The sequence below is a fragment of the Mixophyes fleayi genome, chromosome 4 (assembly GCF_038048845.1).
Source record: "Mixophyes fleayi isolate aMixFle1 chromosome 4, aMixFle1.hap1, whole genome shotgun sequence".
Taxonomy (NCBI): Eukaryota; Metazoa; Chordata; class Amphibia; order Anura; family Limnodynastidae; genus Mixophyes; species Mixophyes fleayi.
This window is the reverse complement of record NC_134405.1, coordinates 331,261,533-331,281,128: the sequence shown is the minus strand read 5'-3', so window position 1 is coordinate 331,281,128 and position 19,596 is coordinate 331,261,533. Positions and strand designations below refer to the sequence as shown.

At 42.1% G+C, this 19,596-nt stretch overlaps 1 protein-coding gene across 10 annotated transcripts in view; it reads right to left on the bottom strand.

Annotated features, from left to right (window-relative positions):
• The window catches only part of DGKI (diacylglycerol kinase iota), a 234,527-nt gene that overhangs the window by 50,113 nt on the left and 164,818 nt on the right, over nt 1–19,596 (bottom strand). For all 10 annotated transcript variants that reach the window (XM_075210399.1, XM_075210400.1, XM_075210398.1 and 7 more), the window contains 7 exons: nt 18,852–18,952; nt 8,953–9,032; nt 7,026–7,064; nt 6,308–6,377; nt 5,466–5,506; nt 4,468–4,595; nt 3,318–3,446 (listed from right to left, as the gene is read on the bottom strand). In XM_075210399.1, coding sequence (XP_075066500.1) covers nt 3,318–3,446; nt 4,468–4,595; nt 5,466–5,506; nt 6,308–6,377; nt 7,026–7,064; nt 8,953–9,032; nt 18,852–18,952 — 588 coding nt within the window. The remainder of the gene's footprint in view (nt 1–3,317; nt 3,447–4,467; nt 4,596–5,465; nt 5,507–6,307; nt 6,378–7,025; nt 7,065–8,952; nt 9,033–18,851; nt 18,953–19,596) is intronic.

The window sequence follows — 19,596 nt, the reverse complement described above, 5'->3', positions numbered from 1 at the left end:
CAGTTTAGTAAATATACCCCTAATCTTACTTCAAATGTGATTTCTGTAACGATTTCACCAACGACTGAAAGGCTCGATGATCATGCCAATAGTTCCATTTTTGGCTCAGGCTCGGTTCCCCCGAGAACCGAACACACCCAAACTTAGCAGATCAGAGTACCTAGCCGTGCCGACTCTGTACTTTTTGTGCTTTTTCGAATTCAAAACGAAGCAAAACGTCATCATTACGTCGTTGAAACTCGGATCTCACCAGTTTTGGATTCTATAAGTACTGCCCTCCACAGCGATTCAGCAGCATTTCACAGAGGGACACAGAAGGGGTAGCACAGTCTGTAGAGCAATGGGGCAGTGTCATAGGTAGAATAGAAAGAGGAGGGGGTAGCAGTGTTCTTCATAGTCTACAGTGAAATTCAGGAGCGCTCCATTGCTAATTGTCATTGCTGAAATAGAATTACTTGGTCTGGCAGGCTTGGTGTAAATCTGCAGTCACATTGTACAGTGTTATATAGGTAACACACAAAGAGGAGAGCTACATTGCTCCATTGCTAATTGTCATTGCTGAAATACAAATACTAGGGCTGGCAGGCTTGATCTTCTAAATCTGAAGTCTTTGTTTGAAAGTGTATGAAAATAATATTCTGATCTGTGAGGTGGTCAAAACTGACTGCAAATGACTTGAAATTAGTGTTATTGAGGTTAATAATAATGTAAGAACAAACAAAGAGCAGAATTATGTGATTTTAGCATATTTTTGCAATTTTTCTAAAAAATACAGATTCAAAATCAAAACCAAAACACACGAGGGCGGTTTTGCCAAAACCAAAACACGAAATTAATCCAGATCCAAAACCAAAACCAGAACACGGGGGTCAATGAACATATCTAGTGATTATGTGTTTAGTTCCTCAAGATAATGTAACACACGATCCACCTACTGTGAATCTCTTAACTTACTTCCATAACCTGTCTGGTCTGTAATGCAGAGGTTGGAGCGGAGGCCGGGCTTATCATCAAGCACTAAGCACAAATTGGTCCAAGATAAATGCTTGTAAACAAGACAAAGGGGAGACAGTAGCAGATTATTTTGAGAGATTGAGAAAAATCTTTGTGAGACACTTGGGAATTAAACACCAGATGACTCAGTCTTCTCCGGCTATATCTGCAGCTTTAGAAAATGCTCTTCTGACAGCTGTCCAAACCCAATTTAAAACTACTGGCGTGGTCTGGCAGGGGACGCCTGTTAATGAAATTGTAAATATATCCTGAAAGCTTCTAATTTTGCTTTCACTCTACAGCTGACAGATCAAACCATTATGGTGGTGGGTGTTTCTAATCAACTCGTAGATTTATCAAACCGTCTGAAAGGGAAAAGTGGAGGTGTTGCCCCTAGCAACCAGATTCTAACTGTCATTTTCCAGAATATAGTAGAAAATTGAAAGTTAGAATCTGTTTGGTTGCTATGGGCAACACCTCCACTTTTCCTTGTACTACAATACAGCACTGCTGCGGACGCTTCTTTGACAGCACCGTGGCTACTGTACAATTCAGCATCGCCGAAATGGAGCTGCTGCGCATGCGGCCTATATATATATATATATTCTTTTTTTTTTACTTTTTTTTTAATTTTATTTTTAGAAATCCTGCGTTTGCCCTGCAATAGGTTAGCACTTGGATGGGTTGTGCTGTAAACCAGGATTGGTTTGCATCAGGATTCTCATTCATTGAACCACAATATTGTCAGACTTGTATTTTCGTCCGAGCTACAATTTTGGTAAGGATAAAATATACAGTAAGCTACACAGACCCTGCCCTGGGACCATTGGTGAATCTGGAAATGTATTTCATCCAGGTGAGACATTGTTGTAACGTTGCATATGTGTTAGTATTTGTTCCTATGTACTCAGGAAGGGTTGAAGCCGTTCGCCAAAGCAGATTTTATAACAGCCATCAAATAAATAGCTCATAGAATTTATACCTAGGTATGGGATACTGATAGGGATCACTTCCGATAGAGGTACCCATTTCACAAATCAAATAATATGCAACATATGTAAAGCTCTAGGAATCAGCCAAAAAAGTCACTGTCCATATTACCCCCAAGCTTCCCAGAAAGTCAAATGTTGTAACAACATTAAAGGTATCAAAATATGTGCAGACACAGTAGGGTTAATATGGTCCACGCGAGTCACGTGATACTCAGACACAGGTCACGACCTCATGCAATAATGAGATAGAGAAGCAGTGAGGACACATGATGACATCACGGGTGAGGAGCAGACCCGGCTCGCACAGATACAGGACCCACAGAAGCTGGTGGAACATTAATCTTCAAAACATTAGGCTAAGTGAAACTTTAATTAAACTTACTCTGCTTGGTAGGACTGTGGCATGGGCCCCCAAGAAGTTGCCACATTGGGGCCCTGCAGACTAAGTACACATCACCCAGACTGGGCTCCTGCACCCGGCAGGGCCAGATTTGTAGGTAGACCAAAGCTCAACAGTCCCAGCTCCTGCTCACATCATCACGTTGCTATAGGACACCGGACATTTAAAGTCCATTTATTACCACACTGGGAGTGTGGAGGTGGTGACCTGAAGCAGTGGGATGATGGGAGTAGGAGATAGTGCAGACCTCTGCTTGCAGACCAGGCCTGGCATTGTGGGGGCCTGAATACACCATGGACCCCAACAGCACAGAGGATGGGATGCTTGGCAAAGAACAATTCAGTTAGATTACCCAACAATCCATATAACTGGGTAATCTATTTACAACATTTTCTATCAGAAACGGGAATTCGCCCCTAAGATCGGCATCGCTGTTTAGAGGAAATAAACGACGGAACGGAACTCTCGCGCTTGGAGAAGGGACGACACCCTCACAATTCAATTTCAAAATCTGCAATCCGAAGGAGGAATTAGCTTTTAAATTGGTTTAAAAAAAATGAAAATCGGTTTGATTTATGTTACTAAACAACTTCCCTTCTTTATAGCAGCATCTTGTTGGGGGACCCTGTCCTGGGATCTCGGCCATATCTAGTAGGGACCCGGCTCGCACACATGGCTGGGACCACCTTGAGCGCCGCTCGCTCCTGTCCGCGACACTGCGGTTGTAGGGCTTTCTGTTACAGACGCATAGTCAGACCTACGCTGTTACCGAGAGCCGAGCAGAGGAGACGGGGGCCACCAGAGGCCCAGTTATATGCAAGAGCTGATAGAGTTATATTATAAGGAAGTGATGATATTAAATACAATTGATTTTTAAATTCCACTTATTGCGGCAGCTCTGGGACAGCGTTGAGTACAGAGAGGTGACTTACGGCAAGGCGCTGGAGGGACAGGAGTCGTGTGCCCTATCCGAGAGCTCGTTCTGCAGAAACATCTTTCCTGGCACGCAGCTGTCACTCACTATACGTTTCCGACACGCTGGGGTCCACCATTCCGACAGCCTGGGAAGGGATGAGATCAGACAGGAGATGTAAGAGAAGGACAGGAATCAAACAGGGTTTCCTGCAGACATGACATGACTGGCTATGTTCTCATATGGAAATCTCCAATGGCTCTTGGGTAGACAACGCTTTAATCTCAGCTGAAGTCACACTGAATAACAGCTGTCACTGACAGATCTATACAGTATAGGACAAGACTATTCTGGGGGCCCTGTCGGAAAGAGTCTTATACAATTCTGAGAGCAGTATACATGGAAACTAGCTGCTAATATAACACTAATGTTACTGATGACTTGCCCTCTGTATAGAAGCATAAAATCATTTCTTGACACATTCGTGTTCTTAAGTGACTGCAAATCACAGCGTGTATGGGCCTGAACAGACCACTGATCCCGACTTGTAATGAGTTGGACAATGACTGCAACGGACCTTGTCAGCGGTCATCATTTCAATTTCAATTTCAATTTGCACGCAGGGGAGTCTTTCGTTTCAAAGAAAGTTTATTCAGCGGTGCTAAGTTTATTAAATCTTTTATTGTCATTTTTAAACCAATTGTCTTAATTTACAACACTAGAATGAATGCAACAATCGTGCTCGTGAGCTTGCAACAGCGCGGCAAAGTTCCCCCATTTAATCGGACGCTGAACCTATAGAAAAATCGTGTTTGATTGCACTTAGCGAGATACCTTATTTTTGGCGAGGAAACAATAAGGAGAAGGAGATGAACACTACAATCTACAACGTAATCCAGATACCTGGTGTTTCAGTGATACACAGATTCATGAATGTATCCACTGGTTCACAGTCTTAATGCCCTTTAATCCAATATCATTACTGCTAACATATACTAACTGCGAGATAATGCTTCTCAGGTTAGGAGGATTATTGGTCATTGGGGGCCTGTTTTCTAATTACCGTGTTACATAACACCAGCGATACTGCTAAACACGTTAATCCTCCCACGCTCCACGTAGCACAGTTTATCCGCTAAGCAGTTCATGATCACGTAAGCGATACTCACCCCGAGGGCTGCTCCACCACCAGATCCGGCATCCCCGTTCCAGAGTTACCCTGCGGGGTCCCCGCTGCTTCGGGGTCCAAAATAAAGATCTCATCTTGGGAAATCTCTGTGACAAAATGTAGATGTTCCTGCCAGGACAGAAACACAGCAATTATTCTATAAAGCGGCAAAGACAGACTGGTAGGTTAATTGTCTATATTAGCCTTAGTGTGTGTGTGTGTGTGTGTGTGTGTGTGGTAGGGAATATAAATTGTAAGCTCCACTGGAGACTGATGTGAATGATGAGATATTCTCTGTACAGCACTGAGTAATATGTAGCGCTATACAAATAACGGTAGATGAAACGGCCTGTTGTGACGTTAGACGAGTGCGCAAATATTACGATGCATTAGTGAGGCTCAGACGAGCACTGGGAGAAACTGTGAAAAGTTCAATTTTATTAAGGGGGCGAGCCAGGTGTGCAGGTCGTCATCGCATTTATTTGGCTGGATTTCTAAATGAGAAATTCTAGTCAGCTGTCAAACGCTTTCAAGCGATACAACAGTGACATCTGCAGGTTATAATGATGTATTGCACCCTAATCGTGCAACAGCGGTGCTTAATTAAATATACATTCAAACCTCTGCATTATCATGTAATGTTACACAATATAATTCATTCTAATGATAAAGCTGGCTTTAAGGGAAAGAGTTGAAGGACACACAATGGAGGAAGACATTCTGCAGTTTCCACAAATACTCATAGGCTGCAGTGATCTCACCGAAGCTCATATTGTGGGCTGGACTAACATTCAAAGGCAGCCAATCAGTTCACTAGCAACCAGTGACATCACTGAGATATAGAGAGACGTTACAGAATGATGTCACTGGTGACGGACCCCTAGTCTGCACCCAATGGATAGTACTAGTTTATCATACAAAATGGCTGCTCCACTGTAAGTGACGACTGTATAACAGTTAATAGTTTATGTTCCAACAAAAACAAAGGCTCCCACTTACCTGAGATCTGTCTATGCGGTAAAACCGGTCAGCGGAGGTAGCTGTGTGAGGAAGTTGGAAATACATGAGTGATTTAATGTATATTTTTATTGGTTTCTTGATGGGGAGAAAACGATCATGAAGGCATCATGTGACCCAACTAATAGTAACGAACCACAACTTTTTTTTTCACATAAATATGAAAGCTACTTCACACAACATCAAATATTATGTACTATTCAATATGAATAAAAGGTTCAATGACTAAACTGTGACATATTACAATGTATGCCATTGTTATTTAGGGCAGATATTGTCTCCTGTATTTCCACATCTGACTCTTCCAAAGGGAAGTCAGGTGTGCACAGAAAAATAATTCCCCCACCACACGTAGCAGCCTTGTCAGAACTAAAGACAGTCTAGAAAAGTTTATTATTGTTTTTAATCACGCGTTTCGGAGTGTTACTAGGGATTTAATAAAACATAACTTATATTAAGATTAGAGGTCCTTTAAATGAGATGGAGATGGCAGGGTCATGCAACACTATCCCTCAAGGGGTGGTGGAAAAGTCAGAGGCTGGCAGGGCATGATGGTACTTGTGGTTCAACACCAGCTATAAAGACACAGGCTGAAAACCTCTGTTCTCATCAGGACAGCCCAGGGCAGGCTTACGCAACCCGTTTCTCTCCCGCAGCGGACTAAAAGTGCCAACATACCCTGCCAGCCAGCCAAGCGACTCTCCAAGCTGGGACTTGTCTCTTCAGCTGTTGTTGGAACTACAAGTTGCCTCACTTTGTTCTATGGAACAGAATCACGTCACATCCACCCCCCCTAACCCTTCCTGACATCACAAGACATTTACCATCTAGGAAGCACCATCGTGGGTTGAGTCGCTGGGCAGAGAGCAACCTCGGGAATGGGCTCTCGTGATCCTGTGGGAAAAAATGGGATTTTAATAAACATGCAAATGTCAACAAACATACAAAGAAATAGACTCATAGCTAGTTATCTGTAGTTCCACCTCCCATCTTATTGCATCTGATATCGTGTATATCAAATCAACAATTCTGCTATCCAGTTATTGAATGCCGATGCCACGCTTGCTGCATTCTGACATTTGACCACAGGGGGCTCCAGTCCACTGGCCAATGTGGCACTCACACTCCTGGCAGAAAGTTCTCTGAGCACAATGGCTGGAGGTCGTATGTTTTACTGAACAGTTATTTAAGTTAACGCAAAGACACTTTCTTTGGTATAGTATATTTTTTCCACTTTTGTGGTCAGCTTCGGCAAAGCTACAGGTAGGGCGGGGAGTTTGATACATGTATAGAAATGCCAGTTAAATATGGATTAGATTGCCGTGGCACCCGTCCAATCAGGTAGCAGCTGTCATTTGTTTGTGGGTTGTACCGTCCCCCCTCTTGTGGCTCTCACACTTTACTGCAGACACTGTATAGCAGAGGTTACTAGTTACTGAGGCCCTGCTGTATTGAGCAAATGGTATTACTCCCCCAATAATAGCCTTTAAATACTGTATAATATACGGATTATTGTGGCTACAAAACGGCGATCTTACATACCTGGCAGTGATCTCTGTGCGTAGTCACAGAATGTAGATCCTACAAGACACAGATAAAGAGAGACTGATATTATACAGCAAGGAGATCACATACAAAGTCTGAACCAGTATGTCCGGAATCATGTTCAATAATACAAGTCAAAGGGTAATAATATGATTTATCCACAGAAACCAATCAGATATCAGCTTTGATGAATTCCATTTATTCAGACCAATAAAGACATCTGGGGGTAAATGTATGAACATGCGGGTTCTTCAACACCCGCGTGTGTTCAGCGTGTTCGGCGATTAAATTTCAAGCGGCGCTGCATTGTAAAGGGAAACTTCCCTTTACAATGCAGCGCCGCTTGAAATTTAATCGCCGAACACGCGGGTGTTGAAGAACCTGCATGTTCATACATTTACCCCCTGATTGGTTGATATACGTTGTCTGTTATTGAGCCATGGACAAACACATTAAGACAGGTACAAAGCCTCTAGCAGACAGTTACTTGTTAGGACGCATGCAATATGAATACAGATGAAAAAATGTAGAGTTATTTGTGTTCTATATGCAGAACAATAACCCTCCTAAACCAGAATAATGGATGTCAATAAAAAAAATAGAGATATTTGTGCATTTGATGAATTTTAAAAATGAAAGTTTGAGGATGACGCTTTTTACAGTGGATAATAATATAGGGCCTGATTCATTAAGGAACTTAAATTAAGAAGTGCCTTATTTCAGTCTCCTGGACAAAACCATGTTACAATGCAAGGGGTGCAAATTAGTATTCTGTTTTGCACATAAGTTAAATACTGCCTGTTTTTTCATGTAGCACACAAATATCAACTTTAAATTTCAGTGTACAAATAAGCTATCAAGTATTTGTGTGTTACATGAAAAAACAGTCAGTATTTAACTTGTGTGCAAAACAGAAAACTAATTTTCACCCCTTGCATTGTAACATGGTTTTGTCCAGGAGATTTAAATAAAAAACTTCTTAATTTAAGTTCCTTAATGAATCAGGCCCATAATCTTCACATCCTGACAGGTAATCGAGCGGATTTCCATGTTGTTAGAACGATTCATCCGGTTGGATGGGTGACATCATTACCAGATCCCCTAACGAGAAGCACTACACCTAATTCATGGGCATTCTCTCACTGGCTAAAATTAACTATAAGTAATATTTACCCTTTAAAAACAAATTCTCAAGAAGGTTTTCCTGGAAAAAGTTGTTTAAAAGTTGCAAGAATATTTTTGAATCTTGATTCAAGTAAATGGAGATGAAGAAACAAACCCTGGGTGTAATTTGCACATTTGGTCGAAATAAATGAATACAATTATGCGAATGTCCATACCACCACTTTTAGTGTACACGGGACCTGCGCCAGTCATTATTCTTTATGTTAGATTTATCTACTGAATAGCAATTTCACACAAGCAGGGTTACTTTACAAAACATATAGGTGGTAAAAGAGACCTGAAATTATTTATCAAGAAAAGTGAAAACTTTGTATCCCGAAGGCACAAGGCAGATATAAATCCAAAGGTTCTCCAGTAAAAAAAAATATATATATATAATGAAAAAATATATGGAAACAATACAGCTATACCAAGTTTTTCTCAATGAAAGAGTCAGTTCCTAAGACCAGAGACTGTGGTCACATGCTTCCATCCATGCTTCCTTCTGAGATACAGTCAGTGAGTGCAACAATGTATCAGTGAACATTCTTTACATTAATGTAGCTACTGATAGAATTCTACACACTGATTAATGCAAGACAGGAGGTTTATCACAAGAAAGGTGTCTTTAGAGTATTTCAAGTGGTATTGCTATATATATTGACAATCATGGATATCATTTATCAATGACTGTTTATGCTGTGGATCATTTATATTGATGACAGAAGTAACCCCTAACCGGTGTGATTCCAGCGCTCACCTCCTGTAGGCGGTCTATATACATGCGGCAGGTCTCCAGATCGCAGTCTCCTCGTACCACAATGATCCCCAGGGGAATGGCTGCAGGAAATGTTACATGTTATTTCTTATAATAGAAAGATATAATCAATTACAGAGAAACAGAAACTTTTATAAACTGCAACATGAGACCCATACAACTGAGTGATGTGATGCTAAATGACACAGTAGTTGTCTACTGTGCTTGTCTCCTCTTGCAGCAAGGAGGTGCACAGTGTTACACCCAGCGGGAGAGGAACACAGCTGAGCGCTGAGTCTACAGATAGTCTATGGGAGATGAGAGGTGTGCTCACAAGATGACATGACACGTATCCTGATCAATCACTTATAGTGTTGGGTTATACGTGGATCTCTATTCTCTCCACTCCCCGTGGTAAAATGAAGCTTCTAGATGTTTTCACCTCAAGAGTGGGCTCAAGATGTACTGTACAAGAGTGGGTTCTAGATGTACTGTACATGGTACAAGAGTGTGTTCTAGATGTACTGTACATGGTACAAGAGTGGGCTCTAGATGTACTGTACATGGTACAAGAGTGGGCTCTAGATGTACTGTACATGGTACAAGAGTGGGTTCTAGATGTACTGTACATGGTACAAGAGTGGGTTCTAGATGTACTGTACCTGGTACAAGAGTGGGTACTAGATGTACTGTACATGGTACAAGAGTGGGTTCTAGATGTACTGTACATGGTACAAGAGTGGGTTCTAGATGTACTGTACATGGTACAAGAGTGGGTTCTAGATGTACTGTGCCTGATACAAGAGTGGGCTCTAGATGTACTGTACCTGGTACAAGAGTGGGCACTAGATGTACTGTGCCTGGTACAAGAGTGGGTACTAGATGTACTGTACATAGTACAAGAGTGGGCTCTAGATGTACTGTACATGGTACAAGAGTGGGTACTAGATGTACTGTACATGGTACAAGAGTGGGTACTAGATGTACTTTACATGGTACAAGAGTGAGGACTAGATGTACTGTACATGATACAAGAGTGGGTACTAGATGTACTGTACATGGTACAAGAGTGGGTACTAGATGTACTGTACCTGGTACAAGAGTGGGTACTAGATGTACTGTACATGGTACAAGAGTGGGTACTAGATGTACTGTACATGGTACAAGAGTGGGTACTAGATGTATTGTACATGGTACAAGTGTGGGCTCTAGATATACTGTACATGGTACAAGAGTGGGTACTAGATGTACTGTGCATGGTACAAGAGTGGGTACTAGATGTACTCTGTACCTGGTACAAGAGTGGGTACTAGATGTACTGTACATGATATAAGAGTGGGTACTAGATGTACTGTGCCTGGTACAAGAGTGGGTACTAGATGTACTCTGTACCTGGTACAAGAGTGGGTACTAGATGTACTGTACATAGTACAAGAGTGGGTACTAGATGTACTGTACCTGGTACAAGAGTGGGTACTAGATGTACTGTACATGATACAAGAGTGGGTACTAGATGTACTGTACATGGTACAAGAGTGGGTACTAGATGTACTGTACATGGTACAAGAGTGGGTACTAGATGTACTGTACCTGGTACAAGAGTGGGTACTAGATGTACTGTACATGGTACAAGAGTGGGTACTAGATGTACTGTACATGGTACAAGAGTGGGTACTAGATGTACTGTACATGGTACAAGAGTGGGCTCTAGATGTACTGTACCTGGTACAAGAGTGGGTACTAGATGTACTGTGCCTGGTACAAGAGTGGGTACTAGATGTACTGTACATAGTACAAGAGTGGGCTCTAGATGTACTGTACATGGTACAAGAGTGGGTACTAGATGTACTGTACATAGTACAAGAGTGGGTACTAGATGTACTTTACATGGTACAAGAGTGAGGACTAGATGTACTGTACATGATACAAGAGTGGGTACTAGATGTACTGTACATGGTACAAGAGTGGGTACTAGATGTACTGTACCTGGTACAAGAGTGGGTACTAGATGTACTGTACATGGTACAAGAGTGGGTACTAGATGTACTGTACATGGTACAAGAGTGGGTACTAGATGTATTGTACATGGTACAAGAGTGGGTACTAGATGTACTGTACATGGTACAAGAGTGGGTACTAGATGTACTGTACATGGTACAAGAGTGGGCTCTAGATGTACTGTACATGGTACAAGAGTGGGTACTAGATGTACTGTGCATGGTACAAGAGTGGGTACTAGATGTACTCTGTACCTGGTACAAGAGTGGGTACTAGATGTACTGTACATGATGTAAGAGTGGGTACTAGATGTACTCTGTACCTGGTACAAGAGTGGGTACTAGATGTACTGTACATAGTACAAGAGTGGGTACTAGATGTACTGTACCTGGTACAAGAGTGGGTACTAGATGTACTGTACATGATACAAGAGTGGGTACTAGATGTACTGTACATGGTACAAGAGTGGGTACTAGATGTACTGTACATGGTACAAGAGTGGGTACTAGATGTACTGTACATGGTACAAGAGTGGGTACTAGATGTACTGTACCTGGTACAAGAGTGGGTACTAGATGTACTGTACATGGTACAAGAGTGGGTACTAGATGTACTGTACATGGTACAAGAGTGGGTACTAGATGTACTGTACATGGTACAAGAGTGGGCTCTAGATGTACTGTACCTGGTACAAGAGTGGGTACTAGATGTACTGTGCCTGGTACAAGAGTGGGTACTAGATGTACTGTACATAGTACAAGAGTGGGCTCTAGATGTACTGTACATGGTACAAGAGTGGGTACTAGATGTACTGTACATAGTACAAGAGTGGGTACTAGATGTACTTTACATGGTACAAGAGTGAGGACTAGATGTACTGTACATGATACAAGAGTGGGTACTAGATGTACTGTACCTGGTACAAGAGTGGGTACTAGATGTACTGTACTTGGTACAAGAGTGGGTACTAGATGTACTGTACATGGTACAAGAGTGGGTACTAGATGTACTGTACATGGTACAAGAGTGGGTACTAGATGTATTGTACATGGTACAAGTGTGGGCTCTAGATGTACTGTGCCTGGTACAAGAGTGGGTACTAGATGTACTGTGCCTGGTACAAGAGTGGGTACTAGATGTACTGTGCCTGGTACAAGAGTGGGTACTAGATGTACTGTGCCTGGTACAAGAGTGGGTACTAAATGTACTGTACATGGTACAAGAGTGGGTACTAGATGTACTGTACATAGTACAAGAGTGGGTACTAGATGTACTGTACCTGGTACAAGAGTGGGTACTAGATGTACTGTACATGATACAAGAGTGGGTACTAGATGTACTGTACATGGTACAAGAGTGGGTACTAGATGTACTGTACATGGTACAAGAGTGGGTACTAGATGTACTGTACATGGTACAAGAGTGGGTACTAGATGTACTGTGCCTGGTACAAGAGTGGGTACTAGATGTACTGTACATGATACAAGAGTGGGTACTAGATGTACTGTACATGATACAAGAGTGGGTACTAGATGTACTGTACATGGTACAAGAGTGGGTACTAGATGTACTGTACATGGTACAAGAGTGGGTTCTAGATGTACTGTACATGGTACAAGAGTGGGTACTAGATGTACTGTACATGGTACAAGAGTGGGTACTAGATGTACTGTACATGATACAAGAGTGGGTACTAGATGTACTGTACATGGTACAAGAGTGGGTTCTAGATGTACTGCGCATGGTACAAGAGTGGGTACTAGATGTACTGCGCATGGTACAAGAGTGGGTTCTAGATGTACTGTACATGATACAAGAGTGGGTACTAGATGTACTGTACATGGTACAAGAGTGGGTACTAGATGTACTGTACATGATACAAGAGTGGGTACTAGATGTACTGTATATGATACAAGAGTGGGTACTAGATGTACTGTACATAGTACAAGAGTGGGTACTAGATGTACTTTACATGGTACAAGAGTGAGGACTAGATGTACTGTACATGATACAAGAGTGGGTACTAGATGTACTGTACCTGGTACAAGAGTGGGTACTAGATGTACTGTACCTGGTACAAGAGTGGGTACTAGATGTACTGTACATGGTACAAGAGTGGGTACTAGATGTACTGTACATGGTACAAGAGTGGGTACTAGATGTATTGTACATGGTACAAGTGTGGGCTCTAGATGTACTGTGCCTGGTACAAGAGTGGGTACTAGATGTACTGTGCCTGGTACAAGAGTGGGTACTAGATGTACTGTGCCTGGTACAAGAGTGGGTACTAGATGTACTGTGCCTGGTACAAGAGTGGGTACTAAATGTACTGTACATGGTACAAGAGTGGGTACTAGATGTACTGTACATAGTACAAGAGTGGGTACTAGATGTACTGTACCTGGTACAAGAGTGGGTACTAGATGTACTGTACATGATACAAGAGTGGGTACTAGATGTACTGTACATGGTACAAGAGTGGGTACTAGATGTACTGTACATGGTACAAGAGTGGGTACTAGATGTACTGTACATGGTACAAGAGTGGGTACTAGATGTACTGTGCCTGGTACAAGAGTGGGTACTAGATGTACTGTACATGATACAAGAGTGGGTACTAGATGTACTGTACATGATACAAGAGTGGGTACTAGATGTACTGTACATGGTACAAGAGTGGGTACTAGATGTACTGTACATGGTACAAGAGTGGGTTCTAGATGTACTGTACATGGTACAAGAGTGGGTACTAGATGTACTGTACATGGTACAAGAGTGGGTACTAGATGTACTGTACATGATACAAGAGTGGGTACTAGATGTACTGTACATGGTACAAGAGTGGGTTCTAGATGTACTGCGCATGGTACAAGAGTGGGTACTAGATGTACTGCGCATGGTACAAGAGTGGGTTCTAGATGTACTGTACATGATACAAGAGTGGGTACTAGATGTACTGTACATGGTACAAGAGTGGGTACTAGATGTACTGTACATGATACAAGAGTGGGTACTAGATGTACTGTACATGATACAAGAGTGGGTACTAGATGTACTGTACATGGTACAAGAGTGGGTACTAGATGTTCTGTACATGGTACAAGAGTGTGTTCTAGATGTACTGTGCTTGCTCCCCCATTGACATGAATGGGCCAATAAAATGGATTGAGAAGCACCAATATTTAAGGAATAAACACTTTTTTTATCACTGAAAACAGATCAAAATCATCACAATCAATTTAGTAATAAAATCACTGTGTAACAGATTATAGAGACTGGTCAGTGAATACACACATTTATTATGGTAATTTTGTTTGATTTTAACTGCTGAACAAATTGCTCTTTTGTTTAATCCCCCGTTAATCTTTACACAATAATCCAGAGAGTCTATAGACGTGGGGGAAGCAGAAAGTGGATATAAAGTGCCCTTATAATGGTGGTAAGATAACTCCTTATTATATCATAGGAACTTATCATGTTCTATTACTCAGCTGGATAGGTCATTTCTCACTAATATATACTATTCAGGGCTCCCTTCTCTGAGGTCCTCTACAACATACCCACAAACTAAATATCTAAGACAGTACAGGACAAATACAAGTCTCTCCTAATATATAATATACCTATGATATAATGACTTGGATAAGTGTAGTGTGCAGTGATTGCTATGTTATATTCAGTCACTTGTTGAGCTGCGGAGTCTTTGATACTATACAATGCAGATAGACACAGCTCTGCTACTCTCCTGCCAATAATACTCATTCTGCCCGCCACCGTTTTTAATCATGTCCTCCTCGCACGGTCCAGTGATCTCACAGCCAGGTTTTAATCAGTCTCACTCCTGCCATCTCCTCCTAATTGTTATCGGCAAGCCTGGAGATGAAGGCCCTAATTACTTTAATTACAAGTGAAATGTGCCGGCCGGGTATGAAAAAGCCTCAGACGCGTCCTGAGTTCAGATGAAGTCTTTCTATTCTGCAGAGGGGGAGACAAACTCTTCATTCCCCTCCTGCTTTCTACGCACTCATAGGTGATGTGATGTCTAAATATGTTATTATATGTATAAACTCCTCTAAGTAATACCTATAGAAACAGTGAGTTCTGATATCAGCACATAAAAGGTTAATACATGTATAATATAGTCATTGTTGTCTATTCCCATGTGTGGTGTAGACACCCCAATTTAAACAGAGTGTTTTAGTTACCTAGGAGACTGCAAGCCTACATATAGATGTCTGCCCATTCCAAACTACTGCGAGATAGAGAAGCACCCTCCTTGCACAGCAGTATTAAACAGGATGTAGTCAAACTAACCAGAGTATAATTTATCATGCAGCCTTTTATATATAAAATCCCATAAATGTGTCGATTTGATCTATCATAACGTAAGCTGTCATACATTGATTATGTGATTTGCTGTGATACCAGTTACATAGCAGAGGAATTTATAAATATCAAAAACTGATAAGTGGAGCCTGCAGGTCATCAACTCTAAATGCACAATGACTTATATAGGCTGTATACATCTATATTATACCGCTTTCATACTGTCGCCCCTGCAATTTCCCGGGTTTTTCCAAGCTGAGTTTTTGCACAGAGCGTCCCAGCTTTGAGACCCCGTTCACACTGCACCGTGGACCCGGGTCGACCTCATTCATACTGCACACGGGTCTGTCCTGGCAAAAAGTGTGAGTCATCACAAGAGGAGCTTTCATTGGCTGAAAAATACTGAGGTCATTTAAAGGGGAATAGTTTGTTTGCACACAAAGATGAGGTCACAGTGGGTGTAATCATGGCTGACGAGTCATTATTGGGTAGCCCAGAGTTCCTGTTTTATTGTGTTTATTTGCTGTTGTATACAGCAAGTGAGAGCTTAATGCAGCTGCACAGTGTTATTTCAGGAGGAGAAAGGAGCAATATCTGGCACAGAGGGAGAATACTCGGCGTCTGTGTGTACACAGGAGGAGAGTTTTTTCAGGGCCAGCGTCCCAGACACCCAATCAGCTGCTTTATGTGAGACTCACCATTCATACTGCAGGCTAACCAGGGCCGACATGGGAATTACCCCACCAAAAGTCCCGGGGTCTAAATCCCAGGTTTTCAGACCTGGGATTTTTCACTAGCGCCATTCATACTGCACCTAAACCCAGGTCGTCTGGGCTTGTCCCGGCAAAAACCCAGGTTTTTCAGGCAGTATGAATGGGGTATTAATTAAGGCATCAGAAAACCCTACACACAGCACTGTGTATACCATGTAAATGTATACACTCCTCATGATGCTAATTAGCTGTAACTCTGATGACAGGCCTGCTATGTAGAGCTCATATCGGTCTGTGGACCCCATGGCTCGATTCTGCTATGTTGAGGAGGAAATATTGGGCGCCAGCAGTCTTTCATACTTAATCAAAAGGTATAAAAAAGTCAATGTCTGCGCGACATGGAAAGAGTTACACAGATTCCCGTGTAATTGCACACAAAACCCGCAGCGTCTCCTCTACTTAAAAAAAACCAGCCGCGCTTGTACCTCTCAACTCGCTATGAATAATGAGCACAGAGGATGAACACGACTCGATTAAACTGTTATCAGCAGCGTTGATTAATGACTTCTACCGTCACCCATAGAGGGACTTCATTATACGTCTTACACTGGCAGCACGCAGAGACAAAAGCAGTGCCCCAGCTGAGACTGCCACAGGCTACAAAGCAATTAAGTTGTGTAAAGCTGCGGGGTGGGGTGGGGTGGGAGAGACGGTAATATAACTCTCCGAAGGGCTTTAGTCCTTATTATGCGTTCAGTCCTTGAGATGCACTCTCTGCACCAGAAGCTGCCACCTCTGTTCTGTGCTCGGCTAGCGCGGGCTGCGCGCTCTGAATCCATTACTGCTGTCTTGATGGGGGCGCTGCAAATCTAATGTGATTTATGACAACAGATTTATATCGCAGACATTACAAATGACAAAAATAGAAAGCCTGTTCTGATCATTTATTATTACTTATTATAGTTTATAATAAGTAGTTAATTATTATGATAGTTAATTATTATTTTATTTACAGGGGAAGTTACAGAAAGTTCAACATTTTGTTTCTATTTTTTTGGGGGGGGGGAATAACAATTTTCAAGTGTCAGTTTTAAAACTAAATATTTTCCATATTTTTTTTCAAATATTTCCTACTTCCATGAATGCTGAAAACAATTCACTTGAAGGGGCTGAATATAGTTGCCAACATTTTCAGAGAAATCTCCATGGGATCTTTAGGACTAAACCGAATGCATGCAGATGTACTCCTAGGAACATATAGGGGCATATTCAATTGTCCCAAAGTTTGAGCGCTCAAAAAATATTACCGTTAATACGGTAATCTCTCGCTGGATTTCAACCGTATTAACAGTTTTTCCGCGCACGATTACCGTAATATCGGTAATCGTGCGCAGTCCGCGGGATTGCCGAAAATCGAATTGAATATGCCCCTTAATGTCTATAGAGTAAGAATAGAGTGTAAAAATCTCAGAAGAGGAGGGATTTTAACTATTGGTTAGCATTGCTGCCTCACAGCACCATGAGCTTGATTTGGGCAACACGGTGGCTTAGTGGTTAACAGTTCTGCCTCACAGCACTGGGGTCATGAGTTCAACTCCCAACCATGGCCTTATCCATACTTGCCAACTCTTGAAATTCGGGTAGCTCTCCCGGACTCCCGGGAGAGCAGGCAAATATCCCGCAAGCGGCATCTTGCTGTCAAAATGAAGCGATTCCCGTTGAATCGCGTCATTTTGGCCCTTCCCGCCGCGTCAAAATGATGTTTTTCTCATGGGGGCGGGCCAAAATGACGTGATTCACCGCGCCCCGCCTCTCCCGCCCTCCAACCACGCCCCCCTGTCTAGGATCTCCCGGAAAGAAGTTTAAAAAGGTTGGCAAGTATGGCCTTATCTGTGTGGAGTTTGTATGTTCTCCCCGTGTTTGTGTGGGGTTCCTCCCATACAGCAATAACATAATTGCTGTTGCTATATAAATAAACGGTGAAGATGATTCCGACCAGGGCCCCGTCTATGTGTCGATTGTGTGTCCTCCGGTTTCCCCTCACACTCCAAAATCATGGATTGAAAAAAAGGACTGTGTTTGTGTTAGGGAATTTAGATTGAAAGCTCCATTGGGGCAGGGACTGCATGATATGACTGATACTATATAAATATAATTATCCCAAAAAATAGACACACATCCAGGGACTAATCTTTAAAATCCGAGACTGTCCACAGAAATTAAAGCCAGTGAGCCACTATGGCTGCATGCAGGGCGTAACATGCAATTGCCAGGGCCCCTAGCAAAATTTGGGTGGCAAGAGATACTTTTCCACCCCACCCCATTGCCCCCTCCCTCTTCTCCCCTGAGAATGTGTGTGGGGGAGAGCAAACACAACTCAAAGTATACAACACTTTTCCTGAAGCCCACGCCGGGTTTACTGACAGACAATAGTAACAATCCCGATTATCCATTTGTACTGTGACAAATTGTAGATCCCAGCCTCATCCAAACATATTTACTAATAATTAATCACTGAGAAAAATAAATAAAAAAAGGTCTTTAACAAATAAGCCTCGCTCTGCCTTGCTGTATTATGCTAATGTTACACAATTATCTTTCAATTAAATTTCCCAAGGTTTTAATCCCAATTCCCCGATCTTTCTCGAAGTGTGAAATTCTTGGAATTAATTTAATGGCTGTCAGCTGTATGCAACCACTACCACAAAAGCCAGAAAATGTTCAGTGTACATGTGCGCAAAAGGAATATTAAATTCTGCACAGACCTATACAAATATGTTCACATCCAGTATTTTACTGCAACAACTAGGCTGGACGCAGGGGTTTGGGGGGGACCAGGTTTCGGAGATTTAATGACAAACTCACAGGCTTCCCGCAGCTTGTCTTTGTCGTAATTCAGACCCTCGTACTCGTGCAGCCGGATTCGGTTGACTCTGATCCGTAGCCGATCTGGCACTGAATGGGGACTGTGGGGAAGAGAGACACCATAACACTGTAAGTCTTTTCTCTTCAGAATGCGTCCGACAAAGAGAGAACCTGGTCTCAGTGCCGGGAGAATTAAGATACAAAAAATATGGAATACATTTTACCTCACATCATACCATAAAAACAAAATATTTCAATAAAAAAGGACAAGAAAAAACAAAACTACATTATAATTTGTAATGTCTGAGCAGATTATATTAGGCCGGGGTTGGAGGTGAGGTAATTGCAGTAGCTCCAAAACTAATGTTGGTGTTTTTATTCCAATGGAAGTTTCTCCACACGCTTCTGAAAAGCGGAACAAAAAGTGGGACTGCTGGACAGAAAACTTCCACTGAGGTCAACTCTTGTTATTAGGTTAAACCCTATATGAGGCTATAGAGACCATTATTTTAGGAGAAAAAAAATTAAACGTTTATTGGATTGAAAAGAGTGCAACTAAATTGGTTAGAGGCTGGTTAGGTGTTCCGTACAGGGCGCCACTAAAGATTTCAACGTCTCTCAGAACATTATGGCACGCTTTTAGATTGTGGAGACGTGTGATGTACAGCAAGTACAAATAATGCACAATCCAGATGAACTGCGCCCACACCGAGCTGACCGCCATGACGTGATTCCTGCAAGTCTG